Consider the following 19,771-nt stretch of genomic DNA (forward strand, 5'->3'; position numbering starts at 1 on the left):
ATGCTGCTTTTTGAAGTTGTCAAGTTTCTTCAATCAGACTGTTTATGCATACATATGTAAACAGAAAATGGAAGGTTATGCTACTAAATGAGATTATGAGGACATTGTGTTTCTTTGCCATTTTTAATAACAGTTCTTGTGTGTTCAGCAAACAGTTTAATTAAATGCATGTTTTCCCATTTCGACTTTATCTGTGATCTCTGTGTCATTATCGTCATGGCAATGTTAACAGTCCAGAGAATTAATGAGTTCCAAGAACTGATGCAGATTTCATTTAGGTTTTTAACAAAGCACTGGATGATATATTCTTGATTACTTTGGCTTGTATTTTAGTAGCAGATAACAATTAGATTAGGTTAGACCGATGCAATCATATTGTTTCATTAGCATATCCTACAGAATTGAATTTTTCTTGATAGCTTTATTTATCAATCACGAAAGGACAGTTTAGGCTAATGTAGAAGTCATCTGGGAGTTCAATGCATACAGAAAATTAACTTTGTTTAAAAAATAAATAATTATTTTAGATTATTAAGATGTTCTTAATACTTGATATTACTTCAACTAAACTAATCATTTGAATTGCTCCCACTCAGTGACAAGTTTGAATCCTCTGAGTATAAATATATCAACTTGAAAACATTATTTTCTGTTCTTATTGCAATAAGAGAAAATAAGTAATAAACCTGTCTATTCTGGATTTGACAGACTGTGCTATTGACGCATATCTGGCATGTTTTGGTTAAAAGAAATGCCAAGCATTGATCTCACTTCTCTACATGAAGATGTGACAATGTCACTTTTTTCAGATCTCTAAATTAATCTAAGTGGGAGTTTGTCACTGACAGCAGGTGCTTTATTAATGTCTCTTAATAAAATAAGGCTTTAAAGTGCTTTTTAATTATTGTGATTCATAACCTTATCAGTAAGTTCAGAAAAGACAATCTTAAGTATAACACTGCATATTGCATTTGTTCAGGATTAACAGGCATGGTTATGATTTGTTATAACTCATATTCATGTTTCATATTCAGATTCTGCCTCTATTCATAACAGGCCTGGTTCCAGATCAAAATCATAAGGTGCTTCTGAAAATAGTGGGGGTGCTCTGTTTAAAGTGGAGCTGTATTATAAATAATTACATATTTTTTAAATGTATTAAATCATGTTTAAATGCCACTAAAACAACGTAAATAACATTATTACGTTTTTTTCCCCCCACATGATCTGTCGCTGAAAATGACAGCAACGCTGCGCGTGCAGATTAGCACATGATTTGCACAATCATACACGTTTATGAAACATTGTTTTGAAACAGGGGCCACATCAGTTGTGAGTTAAACATGGAAGCGAGAAAATATAAATGCATATACTTGTATCTTTTAATCCCAGTAGCAGGTGTGCACTCATGCACTCAATGGATGATGCACAATTATATATTTATAGTGTATTCTGATGGGAGCATTCTGTGATTGCCTGAGGTTTTGCTGCTAGATCACGTGTTAGTAAAACTGAATTAAGACTGAGTATAATTATTAATTGTTTATTTTACCATACTTCAATGCAGTAGTAATTTAGCATTTAATTTAACACTCGGCACTTTTAGCTTTCTTTTTTTCGAAGAGGAGAGAAAGCGCGCGCACTCGCATGCATGGTTGCCAGATTGCATAAATTAAGTATGACATAAGGCGAAATATTGTACATCTCTGATTGGGGGTTACTTGTATTATCTGGCAACCCTGAGCATATTAAAAGTTTATAGATGAGCGATATAGGTCCTAAACTCAGATAATTGGAAGATCTAATAAAAAAACGTTGATGATAATGTAGTTTGCCCTGGTCTGCAATTGAGGCAGCTCTAAAGGCGGGTGCACATTGTACGATTTTGGCCACGATTCTGCCATCTGAGACATATTTCGGGAATCCTAAAGGATTTCTCTTGTCGCAGGGCAAAATCGGCAATCAATGTTCATGTTCCTAGATGTCCGATTAATAGCCTTTGCAATGATCTTCTTCGTAGTTTGGGCAGTGTCTGAGATGTAGCATTGCAGTCGTATAGTGTGACTGCTATTACGACGGCCAGATAAGATATTCCGCTCCTCTCTCGCACCCAAAAGAAACCTGCTCTGCTTTTGCACAATAGCAACATTTGTGCCCAGTGATCACTCTTTCTGGGCTCTTTCAATGTTTTTTCTTCTTGTCATTTTATATAAAAAGTTGTAATCTATAAATAAACATAAAATACTTAAGCAATATGTAAGCATTATTCTCTGAATGAAATAAATACAGAGCTTAGGCTACAAAATGAAAATACATGTTTGCATTTTTTCTTTACATTTATCATGCAGTTTCTTTACAACATTATTATACTATAAATGTACTTTAAACGTCTTTTAACTTACACTGACACCTAGTGGCGTGGATGCAGCATCATTTAAAATCAATAGTTTTCAGTTTCAGATGCTTTTGCAGACATTTAGTATTCGCGGTCAGCCATGATTACTTTAATCAATGAGTGAAAGTGACAAATAACAGGACAGATACTGAGATTAAGCGAGTAGTGTTCGGCTGGTCATGTGATTCTAACATGGCAGCCCCCATGAGGGGACCCGCTCCATGTAGAATAAAACAGCTTTTATATGGTTACTGATATGACTAGAGTCTTCATTTTAATGTAAGTACTCATGATTTTGAACTCATGTCTTTAGGAGTTCAACTTTTGTAATGATGAAAAAATTACTAAGTACACCTTTAAAATATGGTGAAAAGCATACTCAACAAAAATCCGCACATCATTTAATGATTTAAAACGGTAGTGAACATACAGTCATCAAAATTACATCCCGTATTTTTCTATGGTAAATTTCTGGCTGTATTTTACAAAACAATATATTTTGTTTTTATTTTTTGAAGAACATTATATACTCTGTACTTCCATTTGTATGTGGAACTAATTCATTAATATTAATAATTGTATCATATATATACTTTATAACTCATGGCCGTTGATCAAATATATCAAATCCACAGCAGAGGACGTCGTCGTTAAATCAGGACTTTTAGGTTGTGTTCCGTTTGTCCACAATCCCTCACACCGGAAACAGATTCGCTGTTGAAGAGACGCTTGAAAAAATGAACTCCTGAATAGCTGTCAAGATCATCACAGAAAAAACATCTAAAAGACGCACACAAATCTGTGACTAAATAAGCGAAAACACAGACAAATATAATAAGGTATTTTTGTGTTTTTCTTAGTATTTTACCTGATCGTCGAATTGATTTAATGCTGTCTTTCTGTTTGCTGTTTTTATCTCATAGCCGTGCTAACGTTAGCTTAGCGTTAGCATGCCCATTGTTTCTCTATGGGACTTGCGAGCTGACTGGAGCTCATGCTAAAGCTATCGTTAGCATTCAGCCTTTGCTTCAGTTCACGGTTGCGAGAGGTTTGCCGTCACACATTACGAAATACACCGTTGATGTAATATTGCTTTAATGTTGTGGCACATTCAAGAATTGTTTAACGTTAATGTTATCATGGGTACATATAAAGGTTGTTTTTCTCAAACACTTTAGGTGTAGCCGTTAGACTGTTTGCTTCGCTGATGCCATTTTGTTTTCAGTCTCTTCCCCGGTTGTGAGCTCATTATATCTGATCACAATTTATCTGGGATTTTACGGTGTTGTTTCAGTGAATGAAGAATATCAGCGACGCTATTTTTAGGGTTTAAACTGTTTATTAGGCCGTCTAGTGACATACTAATCAGTCTATCTACCTATCTACATACCTTTACAACAATGTACAGATTTAGCTGTTTTGGAAGGAAATTGGTACTTTAATTCACTAAAGTGGCATTCAGCTGATCACAAATATAGTCAGGACATTACTGATGTAAAAAAACAGCACCACCACTATTTGAAAAAAGTCATTTTTGATCAAATCTAGACAGCAGCATCACTCAACACCTTATCCTTGAGTAATCATGCTAAATTGATCATTTGGTTCTAGAAAATCACTTGCCATTATAGCAAACACAGTTGAAAGCTATTTGGTTCGTTTAATGAAGCTTAACTTTGTCTGTGTTAACAATGTTAACATTGTTATTGTCTTTTTTGAGTTGCCACAGTGCGCAATAGACTGGATTGTCTTAAGGTCAATATTAATGGCAAAAAAGAAACCGCTTTCTCTAGAAACTCATCAGTCAATCATTGTTTTGAGGAATGAAGGCAATATACAATGCTTGAAATTGCCCAACATTTTTGAAGATTTCATACAAATGTGTACACTACTGTCTTCAAAGTCAAAGGACAGCTGGCTCTAACAAGGACAGAAAGAGATGTGGAAGACCAGATGTGCAACTAAACAAGAGGATAAGTACATCAGAGTCTCTAGTTTGAGAAATAGACGCCTCACATGTCCTCCGCTGACAGCTTCATTGAATTCTACCCGCTCAACACCAGTTTCATGTACAACAGTAAAGAGAAGACTCAGGGGGCCTTATGGGAAGAATTGCAAAGAAAAAGACACTTTTGAAACAGAAAAAAAAGAAAAGGTTTGAGTGGGCAAAGAAACACAGATATTGGACAACAGATAATTGGAAAAGAGTGTTATGGATCTTAACCCCATTGAGCTTTTGTGGGATCAGCTAGACTGTAAGGTGTGTGAGAATTGCCCGACAAGACAGACACATCTATGGCAAGTGCTACAGGAAGTGTGAAATGTCACCGGAGTATCTGGACAAACTGACAGCTGGAATAACAAGGATCTGCAAAGCTGTCATTGCTGCACATGGAGGATTTTTTTACGAGAATTCTTTGAAGTAGTTTAAGAAGTTCTGAAATGTTTTCAAATTGTAATAGTAATTTTTCACATCAGTAATGTCCTGATTATACACAGCAATCAGTTGAATGCCACTTTGGTGAATAAAAGTACCAATTTCTTTCCATAAGAGCAAAATCTGTACATTATTCCAAACATTTGGCCACAGTGTATCTATCTACCTGTCTGTCTGTCCTTACAAAAAGTACTGTAGCAGTACCATGATGGCATTACAATGCAACATTTATCATTATTGCCATTGTACTGAATGATTACCATATACATAATTGTACTTCTAATAATACTACTACAATAGTACAATGTGTACCATTCATCCATCTATCGTCATAAAGTTCTGTGGTAGTGCCATGGTGGTGCAGTTATGGCTACTAGAGGTCGAGTGGATTTTGCCCATTCTGATAACTAAGATGGTGGGAAAGGCTGATCGTTTTTAAAATGGATTTGAATTGTCAAAAAAGTGTCTTGTTCTATCCATACTAAGACGGGCACAGACAAAGAGTCTTAAATTAATAATATCCCAGATGCAGTGTATTGTGCAACCGAAATCCAAAACCTAACTCGAACATTTGGTGCATAGCATGGGACTTTAAGTATAAACAAACCTGAAACACAATGGGGACTCTTATATTCAAATGATGAAAAAACTATATGCAACTGTCATTATAGATTTTTGCTGATAACGATAGTTGCAAAAAGCAACTATCAGCACCGATTAATCTGTAAAACCGATATATCGGTCTACCTCTAATGGCTTCCATGTACCTGCCATATCTGTCAGTATGCGAGTGTTTTGATTGAAACTGCTATGTTTTCTACTCTTGTGTACAGTTCGTAGTAAATCGGAGTAGTGATGGAGGGTCAGGATAATGCAGATCAAGGTGGCAGTGATCAGTCTGAAATACAGCGCAGGAGACAGCTGGATCGTCTGGCCCGAGAGGAGGCCTTCTATCAGTTTGTCAACAATCTAAGTGAGGAGGACTACAGGCTAATGAGAGACAACAATCTGCTTGGCACCCCTGGTAAAACCTTTTTCTTTTTGAGTATTAACATTATACTTCGAGACTAATGGCAAAAGTGGCTGTTTTTGTCCATCACATTTCGTATAAAAGGATATTTTTTTTCCGGTTTAGGTGTAAATGGTATAGAATTCATGTTTAGCTTGTGAGCAATTAATAATGGAAGGAAAATGTTAAAAGAGAACTTCACTTCAGTGACAAACTGTTTTCATTTTCTCAGCGGGGTCTTACAATAAGCCTAAAAGGACAGTTATAATTGTGCATGGCTCATTGTAGTAGCGGTTGGGTAGGCACGTGACGGTATCAAATTTTCACGATAATTGCTGAAGCTTTTGTCACTGTATACGTAATATCACAATATTGAATTACATTACAAAACAGGTTGAACGATAAACACATTTTATTGTTGTTCTCTTAAAAACATGTTTAATTACATTTTCAGTACCTAACTGGCCTTTTAAATTAACAGATCCCAGAACGTTTAAAAAACTACCATCAAAACCATAGGCAAATATAACTTTAAGTTGATGTCTTAAGGATGATTTATGCTTCTGCATTGAACCTACGATGTAGGCTTCGCAAAGTGGCCAATGCTTTGGTTTGCATTTATAGTTCTGCTTAATGTTTGCGGCGTTCTGCGACTATACAGCCAAAATGCTAATTATACATTAATAAATATGCAAAAGTAATGTAATTCGTGGATTCAAAAGTATTTTTTTAATTATTGAAGCATTATGATTTCAAAGTATGTGAACATGTTGAAATGCAAGTACATATTATTTATTATACATGTTGCCTGTATTGCAGGGAGCAAATAAACTAATAATACTGTTTGCTTGCTTTTGAGTCTTTTAAATAATAATAAATACATATATTGGCATTCTTTTGACATTCTGTGCTGAAAAAGAAATCATTTACATTTATGCATTTGGCAGACACTTTTATCCAAAGTAACTTACAGTGCCCTTATTACAGGGACAATCCCCCCGGAGCAACCTGGAGTTAAGTGTCTTGCTCAAGGACACAATGGTGGTGGCTGTGGGGGGATCGAACCAGCAACCATCTGATTAACAGTTATGTGCTTTAGCCCACTACGCCACATCACTCCAAATCATCAAATGAATTAATAACTAATACCAAAATTGGTGTCTTTTTAAAGACTTTACAATGAAATACTGGCAATATAACCAACTCTTGAGAGGTACTTTTTAATTTGCTGACAAATTAGTCTTTGTTTTTCATTTCCATAACTTATGAAATATGATTCAATGTGCACTACTGTCAAACATATGGTCAAATCATTGTGCAGATTGGAAAGTTCTCATGAGAGTAGAATACAACACCTATTTCACTCGCATATCAAATTAATCAAAAGTAAACGCCCCGTGAGAAAAAAGTTTATAAGCTGTAACCAGATATCTACAGCATAGGTTCAATGGCCACTGATCATTACAGATCTGTACAGACCTACAACTTGTCTTGTTCAGGCTAATGTTAAAGTAAGGCTAAACTAATTTTATCAAGCCAGCTACTAGGCTGCAACAATAGTATGTTTTTTCTGGATAGCAAGCCAGTTGCTGATATATAGCTAGGCAACTACAAATTTCATAACTGCAAGTTCTCTCGCACTGCATGGCAATGTACGATTGTGTGGCGTTCTAACTTGAACTTAACATTGAAGTCATCATTGTGCCACATTTCCATTATTATTATTACAGGACATAGCATTAGCTGATTACAACTGTATTTTAGTTACGACTAAACTTTATTGTGCAGCTAGTGGCGTTTTAGCGAGCTACTTTTTCGGCCACTTGATCTACAAATGGCAACAACATTTCACTCTCTTTGTTGTCTTAGTTGTCACTTAGCTAGTTGTTCTTACAGTGTTGTCTCAATTTTCAAAAACTGTTTGGAAAAATTAGCAGAACTGTCACAACTTGCCTATATCTCGTTGAATTGCACGGGATGATTGTCCCGCTGATGAGCAAACGTGGCAAAATGTTGGAGTTGTTCTTGTGTTTAGCTGCTACTTTTCTGCCACATGTTTCAAATTAAGGGAACTTTTTTCAGCAGCCGTGCTGTTGTGTGCCCGTCCTTTATTAACGCATACGTGGAGGAATTGCTTAAAATGGGTGTCAACTAAATTTCAGCCTAGGCTACATCAGGGTTTACTTGTGCTCCCAAAGGGCCTTTTGGAAATCTTGCATCTGCGCCTGCTTTGGTAGCACCCATGCAATTACAAATAATATTACATGTTATGGGCATTGAAATGCACATTTGACAGTATAGCATTGATTTTGAGGCTGGGATACAGATTATCATTATGATATTAACAACAGTAACATCTTTGGGGGAAAAAATGAACACCTATTTTTTTATATGGCTAAATTGAAATATTCTGACAGTGTGTTTAAGTTCTGCTTTACGTATTCCTTTCATTAGGCTCCTTTATACTGATTAAACTGCTGTCATCTCTTGGGATTTTTGAAGGCAAACAAAACCACTTACATTTTCCTACAATCAGAAAGCATTACAAGAGTACAGACTTTATACAGAGGGAACACTGATAGCTTGCTCCATAATAATATGCAAATGTACCATAGTTCTTCCAAAGTATCCATAGTTTTAACAATGATATTCGTAATAGTTCATCGTAACCATAAAAGCATACATAGATCCTCGCTACCATGATTAGTAGACAGCTGTCTTACAATTACCATATTTAATACAGTACAGTTAGTGTTACTGAAGTAATCCATGCAAATGTTTGTAGCCTGTTGTGATCTGAGAATTGAAAAGCCTTTAATTTGTTTTCTCTTGTTTTATTTGTTGATGTCATTTTGAATGGTGGGACTGTTTATTTTAAAGTGGTTCATCACCGAGACATTTGGAGTTTTGCAACAGACAATTCTGTACCTCATTCAAATGGTTTTCGCAATACCCGCTGCACAAAATGCATATAGGGGAAACACTGATATGGGTATATTTCAGTTATAATGCCCATTTTTATGTACATATCAAAGAAATTCTCTCCCAGCTAATGCTGTTAATTATATAGCGAACCTTCTAACTAGGAAAACTACAGAAATATTAATTTATACTACAAATATTTTATTAGTTTTTCATCATTTTGGTCAAAAATTTGTTTGGAACAAATCCATATAGTCAATCAATAAATATGATATTATATTGCATATATAAGTTACATGTTAATTGTTTAATTACATCATTTGTACTATTATATTGATTTGTTCAACACATGCTAAAAACCGGAACTGTCTCTTTAAGAAATTCTATTTTAATATTCAGGCTGGCATGTGATATTTTTGGTCACTGACTTATTTCACAATGCGTTTGGTTTCAGCTTTTAAATTTCTTCCTTTCTGTAGCTTGAAATATTCCGGGTTCAGTAGAAGTTAAGCTCAATCAAAAGCATTTGTGCAGGGCTCCAGACCGCGGATAAAATGGTTACGTATGCGACCAAAAATAATTAATTGCGACTAGGGTTCTGTTATGTTCATTTGACCCCAAACAGGCGTGTTTCAGAGGGATATACGGACGCTAAGCGCAGCACTTCGACGTGGCAACAAATAAATATTCAAGAAATAAGTTGTGATAATAACAAACATGGTGTGTGCCATAATGATAAATTCATGCAAAGACACATTCACAACTGAGTTTACTTGAAATTAAATTAATAAAAGGTGTTCTAAAACATTCCAATAAGTTACAAAACCATTATTGTGTGTTGTAGAGCATAATGAATATTACAACTTGAAGGGAGAACTTGGGATATTTATTTTAATAACACTTAATATTTATTGATTTTTAAAACTAATCATCCGATTAATTGGTTAATCCATTGACTATCAGGACTCCCTGCTGATTTAATGGTTTCAGCATCCGGAAAAGCACATCAAAACTGTAAACTTTTTTTCATCAAATGACAAATGAGCTGCTGCAATTACCGAAGAACCGACAAGACGTCAAGCTAATGTGGATATTATTTTCATCAGCGATCGCACTCAGCCACACATCATCACAAATGCAGATTGCAATCCATAGTGATTCTTTCACCAAGCGTTTTTCCTGGGATTTCCTGAGATCACCATCCTCGCAGTAGTAGGCCACGTGTAACTACACCTGCACAGGATTGGTACATCTGAATATCACACCTGCGGGACAGGTACAGGATGGTGACAACAACTGCCTTAGTTACCCAGGAATGCACAATCCCTCCATCAGTGCTCAGACTGTCCGCAATAGGCTGAGCGAGGCTGGACTGAGGGCTTGTAGACCTGTTGTAAGGGCAAGTCCTTACCAGACATCACCGGCACCAACGTCGCCTATGGGCACAAACCCACCTTCACTGGACCAGACAGGACTGGCAAAAAGTAATCTTCACTGATGAGTCACGGTTTTGTCTCATCAGGGGTGATGGTCGGACTCACGTTTATCGTCGAAGGAATGAGCGTTACATCGAGGCCTGTACTGTGGAGCGGGATCGATTTTGAGATGGAGGGTCCGTTATGGTCCGTTATGGTTATGTCACAGCATCAACGGACTGAGCTGCAGGCAATCTCAACACTGTGCATTGCAGGGAAGACATCCTCCTCCCTCATGTGGCTCATCCTGACATGACCCTCCAGCATGACAATGCCACCAGCCATACTGCTCGTTCTGTGCGTTATTTCCTGCAAGACAGGAATGCCAGTGTTCTGCCATTGCCAGCGAAGAGCCCGAATCTCAATCCCATTGAGAACGTCTGGGACCTGTTGGATCGGAGGGTGAGGGCTAGAGCCATTCCCCCCAGAAATGTCCGGGATCTTGCAAGTGCCTTGATGGAAGAGTGGGGTAACATCTCACAGCAAGAACTGACAAATCTGTTGCAGTCCATGAGAAGGAGATGCACTGCAGTACTTAATGCAGCTGGTGACCCCCTTTGTTCAGGGACACATTATCCCATTTCTGTTAGTCACATGTCTGGGAAACTTGTTCAGTTTATGTCTTAGTTATTGAATCTTTTTATGTTCATACAAATATTTACACATGTTAAGTTTGCTGAAAATAAATGCAGTTGAAACTGAGAGGACGTTTCTTTTTTTGCTGCGTTTATATCTGGGCCTTAAGGCACTTACAGTGGGAGTGAATGGGGCCAGTCCAAGAATGCTAAAATACAGTTTCAAAATTATAGCCAGAAGATAACAATTTCCATATTAACATGATTTTAGAGTGATAAAATCACTTGCTACCCCTTCTGGTGTGAATTTATATCCAATATGACAACTTTGTTGCCATGACGACAAAATGCTGGTAAGTCCTGAAAGTGATTTTATCACATTTGTTAAGTGTTTGTCTTGTGGCTTTTCTTTTAATAAAGCTTGTATTTTAACAATTATGGACTCTTCCCATACACTTCTATTGTAAGTAACTGTCTGTAACCACAATTTCTTTTTTTTTAATCAATGTTTTTAGTGTAATGAGATATGACTGACCTGACACTTGTGCATTCTTTTTGATATTTCTCTTATGGGTCAACAATCAGAATTTTGTTGGTAGCCATAATGTACAGATGGATGAACTATTGAGCCTTTTAGGCCCTGTTCACACTTTGTATGAACATACATCTTGGGTGATCACAAGTGTCCAGTTGGGACAGATTGCAGTTTACGCCTGGTGTTAAAGGGATAGTTCACCCAAAACACAAACTAAGACTTTATTGTAGAATTTATCCTCTCTATAGGTCCATACAATGCAAGAGAATGGGTCCAAAACTTTGAAGATCCTAAAAGCAGCATAAAAGTAATCCATAAGACTCCAGAGATTTAATCAATGTCTAAAGCATTACAATCGATTTTGTGTGAAAACAGACCAAAATATAACTCCTCTTACACTGTACTTCTAGTAATTGCAGTTTCTTGACACGTTCATGATTTCAAGCTCGATTACACTCCCTAGTGCTTGATGCATGTGCAGAGCGCTAGATGATACTATAGGAAGTGTAATCAAGCTTTAAGTCATGATTGCCAAGGAGACCCAAATGTCAAGATTTATATTGAAAAGAGGTACATTTTGGTCTCCTTTTGCCTAAAACCAACTGGATTGCTTCAGAAGACATGAATTAAACCACTGGTCCAAAAGGGGGCGTGAGCTCCAAATCGCCTTTAAATATATAGGGAGTAACCCCGCCCTCTTTGGGAGATTCTGCCCCAATTTGGAGGTTTCTGGCCCGCAGCTATATACCTATTTGATTAATAGAGGTACTCCACTAAAATGACAGAGAATTCTGCTCAAAATGTTGCGTTTGTGCTTAGATTAATTTTCAGATTTCAATGTCACCCATTCTTGGTCTCATGACTTTTTTGCAGATAATTATCATGCAGTAGCACACTGACATAGTGATTGATGTATTTCGTCATGAAATCAGAGATCCTCGCCTCCAAATCCAAACACAAGTCGTCAGGAGACTTAAAAAAATGGTACTTAAAAAAAATAAAATAAAGTTTACTTTTGTTTTATTGAAAAGAGCAGCTTTAAATATGTACAAGTGAATATGATTTGAGAGGTACAATAGAGCGCAAACTTTTCCCAGATTAACAAACAAAAAGTTGTCACTTGGCTTCAGACTGTAAAACCTGGAATATATAACGTCACTCCTCAAGATGCCTCGTCATGATGTCATCAGTGATGTCAATCATCATTGGTTATCACTTGTGTCATGACAGTGCAACAATTAGTTTTAAATTGAGTGCAAGCATTAATGATATTTGAGAGCTGCATATGTCTACATTTTTATCTCCAGAACATATTGTAGCATCCGTTTGTTGATCTTGAAATTGGGTACCAAGTCTTTTTGTAAGCACACTTATTCCTATTTAGCTTTACATTTTATTTTTAAAGAAGCACAAACTTATGAAGACACCCAATCCATTTCTGTCCCAGGACAGTGGAAAGGAATGCTATTTTGGAGCATCCTTTAGCCATGCACCCTTCCAGAAGATGGCATTGAATGGACATTTCGTGTCCTGGTAAGTCTGGTGGTTGTCTGTACTGTCCTGTTGCTGTTTTTTTATGAGAAGTCTTTCTGGACAGCTACTGTATAAAGACATCATTTATTTAGTTTTTAAACTTGTAAATAAATCTATAAAGTGAAATTCTGTATATCCGACTTTGTCTTAAGAAATGATGGTTAGAAACGCCTCAATTATTAAAAACAAATTCAAGTGCAATGTCATTTGAATCTTGTGGTGAAAGCAGTTATGCATTGTGTTCGTATTTTCATTGTTATTCACTACTTGGCCAAAAAAAAAATTTCATACTCTAATATTTTCTTTGTACCACCTTTAGCTTTGAGTATGGCGCACATCTGACGTGGCATTTTTCATCAATCTTATGCAATGTCACAACATTTATTTCCATCCAAAGTTGCATTAACTTTTGGCCAAGATCTTATATTGATGATGGGTGAGTCGAACCACTCTGTAAAGTCTTCTCCAGCACATCCAAACGACTTTCAATGGGGTTAAGGTCCAGAATCTGTGGTGACCAATTCATGTGTGAAAATGATTCCTCACGCTCTCTGAACCACTCTCACAATCTGAGCCTGATGAATCTTGACATTGTCATCCTGGAATATGCCTGTACAGTCAGGGATGAAAAAAATCCATTGATGGGATAACCTGTTTATTCGGTACATTCAGGTAGTCAGCTGACCCCAAAAAAGCAGAAAATGTAGATGTTCTTTGCTAAAGAGGCAGGTAAAGTGTATATGTGTTAGATATTTTCACAAATTGGAATGAATCTTTTTAATGAGTTATGGACTACTGGTATTATGCCGGAAATATAATATTTTCACTATACAAGTTGAAAGTCGGATATACAGCATTTTGCTACATTCAGTTAGATATAATTTTGCTACATATCAGTATCAGATATAAGCCATTTATTTCTTAATAATAAGATTTGAGTCTTGTAGATTCTTTATTTAAATCCCCAATTAAAAAAGGTCCCACTGGAGATACATTGAAGGTTATAAAAGTATTGTCTGTAATTGACCACAGCACTCAATGCATTTATACAAATCTGCTTAATGACATTACACAAGTTTACACATTCCTGCAAAGTCTCTTACCCTTTCTCTGGCATCTGGTGTGAACACATTTCACAATGAACTCTTATATTTCTTTGTCAGGTGAAATTACAGCAGACGAACTGTTGAGTCGTCTTCGGCAAGTCAAGGATGGCCCTGAGCCGCCGAGCAGTGGCACCACTGAAGAGAGGAGTGAAGGGCCTAGTGGTAAGTTGACTGGAGATTTTCCTTCTTGTACAGAGCCCATATCATCCAGGTGTTTTCTTTGTTATAGAGCTGTACAGCCTAGATATCGATTTATAGGCCAACCTGGAAAGCTTATTTGCAATGGCTTCCTTTGGTAATTTTATATGGGTTTTTAGAATGGTAGTTTTGGATTTATGAGTAGGGTTTGGGATTTGTACAATCATTTTTCCATTCCGGTTTATTAATGGTTCTATTAACTAATATTTTGCACTTTTATGGAAGAAATATTTGAAAATAAGAAATGCCATTTTTATTGAATTTACTGCCCTCAGCAGCCAAATAATGAGATGATTTCAGATCTCAACAGAGCAGATATAAGAAATCAAAAATAAACAAAGCAAAATTTGTAATGGTTTCTTTACACAAACTTTTTATAGGCATAAATGCAATCCAGTAATTGATTCACACTACTGAACTGTATGTACATTTTTCAAAGTTTCAAACTAGTTTTAACTTGACAGCTTCCTAAAAACACATGCCTTGAGGTGCTGAAAACTAGTGAGACCAAAATAATAAGCTCCAAAAGCGTCAGTCTGACGGATGAGTACATGGACCAACAATTAAAAATAGTGCAGTGGGAATCGGGCCATTAAGGTTATGTTCAATGTTATGGAAGTAAAAGGAACAATATTTTATAATGTTTTTTTTTTTTTTTGTCTAAATGCTTTACTTGTCTGTTGCCACAATATTATGTAATGTATTTTAATTATCTGAATTATAATATTTATTAGGCTTATATATTATATTTAGAATTATTTTAATTATTCTAAAAAGCGGTTATTTGGGGTCTTAGTAAATATTGGTATGCAAATTATTGCGATTAATTAATTGGCACCTCATTTAATTAATGCTATTAATAAAATAATGGATTGACAGCCATAATCCTAACTATATATTATAATAAATTTTTTTGTTTGCATTACATTTTTAATTTATTAATTTATTATTTTATAAAATTCTAAACTAATGTGTATCTTTAACTACATTGTCATATAAACCAGTTGGGAACCAAATGTCATGAAAACTGTTCTAGTATTTTTTTTAAATATGGAACTGGTTCTTGATTAACCAACCAGTTTTAATTAGTTAAAATAGATGCGTGGTTAAAATTCCCTGAAGAGAATTTCATATTTTGTTCTACAACATAAACTACAGTCATGCTTAAAGTTAATTTAGAAGCAACCGTGTTTTGGCTAATTAAGAACCACAATGGTTGTCCAATTTGTCAGGCTCTTACACTCATGCTTGGGGTAGTTCTAGTTCTTATTTAGTATTTTTATTTTTAATTATAAAATTCCCTAGGAAATTCCTAAGGGAACCAATGTTTCAAAAATTCAAATGGTCTTTTAGGTTTTTCAGGACTATTGCCTGACCAGCTCTATTGTCCTGTTTTAATAATTTTTTTTAATCAATTTTGTTGTTATTTACAGCAACAGAGTCGGAGGGCACTGAGGAAAACCCCAGTGGGGAGACTCTTCTGGATTGGCTAAACACAGTACGACAGACGGGTAATACAACAAGGAGCGGTTACCGGGGTAACCAGTCATGGCGGGCTGTAAGCCAAACCAATCCCAACAGTGGAGATTTCCGCTTCAGCTTGGAGATCAATGTCAATCGCAACCTAGCTGAACAGCAAACGCAGACCGAGAGACTGGAAGGGGGCCAGGAACAACCAGATGTCCCAATGTCTGAGCCTGAAAGTCTTGTGGAGCCGGCAGAGGTGGTTGAGGAACCAGTGCTGGATGAGTTGGCTGTTATAGTAGATCCAGAGCTGCAAGTTCCCAGCTCCCTGTCTTTAAACAGGGAGGTTAGGGCACCAAATCCACCAACCTCAACTCCCCCAGCTTCAACTCCGCCAGCATCAACTCCGCCAGCATCAACTCCGCCAGCATCAACTCCGCCAGCATCAACTCCGCCAGCATCAACTCCGCCAGCTTCAACTCCGCCAGCTTCAACTCCGCCAGCTTCAACTCCGCCAGCTTCAACTCCCTCAATCTCAACTCCCTCAATCTCAACTCCCTCAATCTCAACTCCCCCAATCTTGCCTCCAGTGGAGCAACCACGCAGGGGTCAAATAAGGGCTCGCAGCAGAAGCCCAGAGCAGCGACGGACAAGGGCTCGCACTGCAAGAGGTCGTTCGCCTCTCAACCTCGAGAGATTGGATGGAATTTCTCCTACTCAGCACGGCCTACCTAATCGCAATTCGGAGACCCTTCCTGAGCCCCAGGTGGAGGGCAGCTCAAGGACTCGGCAACTGTTTTTGTCTCGGCAGAGCACCGTAGAAGCTGAACCTCAAGAATTGGGAGCAGAAGCCCCCGAGGCACCACAGGAAAGAGAGGCACCTGCTGGAGAAGCAGGAGCTTCAGGTCGACGTCCTCCAACCATAATGTTGGATTTGCAGGTACGTAGGGTACGTCCTGGAGAGTACCGCCAGAGAGACAGCATTGCCAACCGTACAAGGTCTCGGTCACAGACCTCCAACAACACTTTATTATACGAGACTGAACGTGGGGGCTTCCGCCGGACCTTCTCCCGTTCTGAACGGGCGGGAGTGAGGACGTATGTCAGCACCATCCGCATTCCCATTCGCAGGATCTCTGATACCGGACTGGGGGAAGCCACTTCTCTGGCTCTGCAGTCCATGATTCGGCAGATCATGACTGGCTTTGGGGAACTTAGCTACTTTATGGACTCTGACTACCCTGAGTCGAGCCGTGAAGACAACCCATCAGCAGACCTTGTGGATGCACTGGGCAATCCTGATGCTTCTACTGAAACAGCTTCTTCTGAAGCAGATTCCTTTGTTCCTGGAGCTGGAAGCTCAGACCAGGATGGTTTGGAGGCACAGACAGAGGAAATGGAAGTGGAAGGTGGAGTGCCCGGCGCTGCAACTCCTCTGGAAAACAGAGCCAGACCACGTGCACCCATTAGCTTGGACGAGACTGGATCTCTTCCCTTTCTACGACTCGCGCACTTCTTCTTGCTAAATGAGGATGATGATGATCAGCCTAGAGGCCTCACCAAAGAACAGATCGACAACCTCTCCACACGAAACTTTGGCGAGAGCGATGCGCTTAAAACCTGCAGCGTCTGCATTACGGAGTATGCCGAAGGCAACAAGTTGCGGAAGTTGCCCTGCTCGCATGAGTACCATGTGCACTGTATTGACCGCTGGCTTTCAGAGAACTCAACCTGCCCTATCTGCCGTAGGGCGGTTCTTGTTTCCACTAACCGAGAGAGTGTCGTCTAGCCAAAATTGGTTCGGTGGAACGCCGACATGTTTCTTGCCTCTTTCCTTCCCTTTACATTTAGTACCTAGTTATTTGAGGACTGTCATGCAGATTTTTCAGTACATCCTATATGAAGCCATCAAGTTTACGAGATTCGCTGGAGTTGGCCAGGAACAAGTTTATTTTCAAACAAAAATGAGTGTATTCCGACTCATCTTGCAATGGAATACATTTTGATTCAAGACAAAACAGACGTAGACCATGCTGCAAGCCCTGATCATTCACTTGTATTGAAAATCAACAATGTCATTCAACAACATTATATGATGTGCAACGTGCATACGCTTTCATACTATACAAATTTGAATTTAAGTTAGTATTATATATCAGATTTCAACAAAGATTATGTTTAAATAAAACGTAACTATTTGATAACATTTGCAGACCTGTAAGCTTGAAGAATAGTGACTAGTAATCAAACATTAATCACTTGAGACAAATGCAATTCGATTGGAAGATAGTCCCAACTTTTAAACAGTGCTGCGGTTATTCAAACTATTATCATTATTTTTTTCATACAGTGTTGGTTGTGTTTCAGTATGAAAGAATGGTCTGTTTTGTACCAGTTCCCCAATTGTCGTAAATGTCCATGTAAAGATAAACAGTAGGAAATTCAAGTTCTGAATTTAATAGGATTTGGTAGTTTAAAGTGTTCTGTAATGTTGGTTTTTGAAACCCATGTTTTCAGACGCTTTCCAAACACACACAAATGCTGTAAATATGCTTCACAGATCCATCCGGTTTTATTTCCCCCCAATTTGTACTATTATATCAGATGTCTGACTCACAACAAACTTGGCTACATAAAGGCAATGTTTTGCAATGCTTATAGGGAAAATGTAAAGGATGATTTGACATTGACTTGTATGTTGTAGTCTGTAAATATTAACATTCAAAATGAAGACTTAAACCGAAGTTTTTCTAACAGTTCTGTACATGGAAAAATAGCAACATTTATCTTTAATGCGGAGGAAATTATTTTTCTCATTATGTAATGGTTGGTTTATATGGGTGCTAATTACATTAGTCCCATTAGAGTAAAGAAATGCAGTGTTATTATTTAGGAACAATATATGAAATACCTGTTTTCATTGTTTCCGTGTTGACTTTAAAAGCCTAACCTTAACATAATATCCCCAACAATGAGTTACATCAGCATTTCATATATTGTAAGCAAGCAAACTGTTGTAAATGCATATTATTGCAAATCAGTTCTGAGGTCAATAGAATTGATAAATTTTGTCTTGATATTTATAGGTTATATTTTTGACTCATTTTCATAGTCATTTTTGACCAGCTTCCAATGTTTAAAATGAATAAAATTATTTCCTCACCTGTCCATTGCTCTGTGGCCTCACCAGTGTCCCATCATATTAAGTGCTGCTTAAATCATTGCTCTGTTATCACAAAATGAAGTTAAGCAATACCTCCTGCTCTTGAACAACTCAAGAATATGCTGTGAAAAGTTTATTACCCAACACTGGTTCTACACACCCTTGACATATGTATTTATTTTTATTTTTTTTTGCAAGGTTTGGTTCAAGGTTTGAGCTTTAATGAATAATTGATTTTCCAGAAGTTTTCCAGTTTCGGATTGGATGAGTTCACAAGGTGTCATTTCCTTGCCAGTGCTTGCTGCACAGATATTGCACAATTTCCCCAGTCTGCTTGGCCGAAAGACAGCTTCAACTTGATCAGTCTGTTCCAGCTTCATCAATCCATAATGTTATTTGTATAGTACAATAAAGATATGTACAGCAACACTACTGGAATGGTTTGTCATAGCATACTCAATACTACCATGATGCATACTTACAATCTTACTTTCCGAATGTTCTTTAAATAATAAAGAAGCCTAATTTTTTTCACATCGCAATAATGAGTGTTTTTACATTACTGTAAGCTACTGTACCTACTTGCCATGAAATGCAAAAACATAAATAATATTTATGTTGAAAAGTACTTAGTTGTAAGTATAGAACATGATAATGTTTTTGTAATGAACTCAGTTTATGTTGATTTAAAGATTTTCGGCGTTGAAATAATCTCCTACCCCAGTTTAACATGCAGAGACAATTATATGAAAGAAATCATCAATTTAATGTTCTTGAAAACTGTAAACACTGTCTCTGGCTATAAAAAATTCCTATCTTTTGAGCGACCTGTCCAGCCCGACACAACAACATTGCCTCAACCAATGGCATGAGTTGGGGGCTGGACTATGTGTTTGCTTGACCGATAGCGGATGGGTGTTTTCAGAAAGTTGTTTGGGGGGAAAAAGTATGGGATGATT

The 19,771-nt window shown here is 37.4% G+C and overlaps 1 protein-coding gene across 1 annotated transcript; it reads left to right on the forward strand.

The window, feature by feature from the left end:
* Positions 1-3,101: 3,101 nt before the first annotated feature.
* Positions 3,102-19,345, forward strand: LOC127659725 (E3 ubiquitin-protein ligase RNF12-B-like). The gene is made up of 4 exons (XM_052149674.1): positions 3,102-3,234; positions 5,666-5,856; positions 14,045-14,149; positions 15,619-19,345. Exons 2-4 carry the CDS (start codon positions 5,688-5,690, stop codon positions 17,436-17,438), a joined length of 2,094 nt encoding a protein of 697 aa, XP_052005634.1. The 5' UTR covers positions 3,102-3,234; positions 5,666-5,687; the 3' UTR covers positions 17,439-19,345.
* Positions 19,346-19,771: the final 426 nt, after the last annotated feature.

The sequence above is a fragment of the Xyrauchen texanus genome, chromosome 19 (genome assembly GCF_025860055.1).
Source record: "Xyrauchen texanus isolate HMW12.3.18 chromosome 19, RBS_HiC_50CHRs, whole genome shotgun sequence".
NCBI lineage: Eukaryota > Metazoa > Chordata > Actinopteri > Cypriniformes > Catostomidae > Xyrauchen > Xyrauchen texanus.

Excerpts from the sequence above, each read along its gene's own strand:
- LOC127659725 (XM_052149674.1), top strand. The coding sequence starts at position 5,688 with ATGGAGGGTCAGGATAATGCAGATCAAGGTGGCAGTGATCAGTCTGAA. Across the intron at positions 5,857-14,044 it reads CAATCTGCTTGGCACCCCTG|GTGAAATTACAGCAGACGAA; the intron begins GTAAAACCTTTT and ends TTTCTTTGTCAG. Across the intron at positions 14,150-15,618 it reads GAGGAGTGAAGGGCCTAGTG|CAACAGAGTCGGAGGGCACT; the intron begins GTAAGTTGACTG and ends TGTTATTTACAG.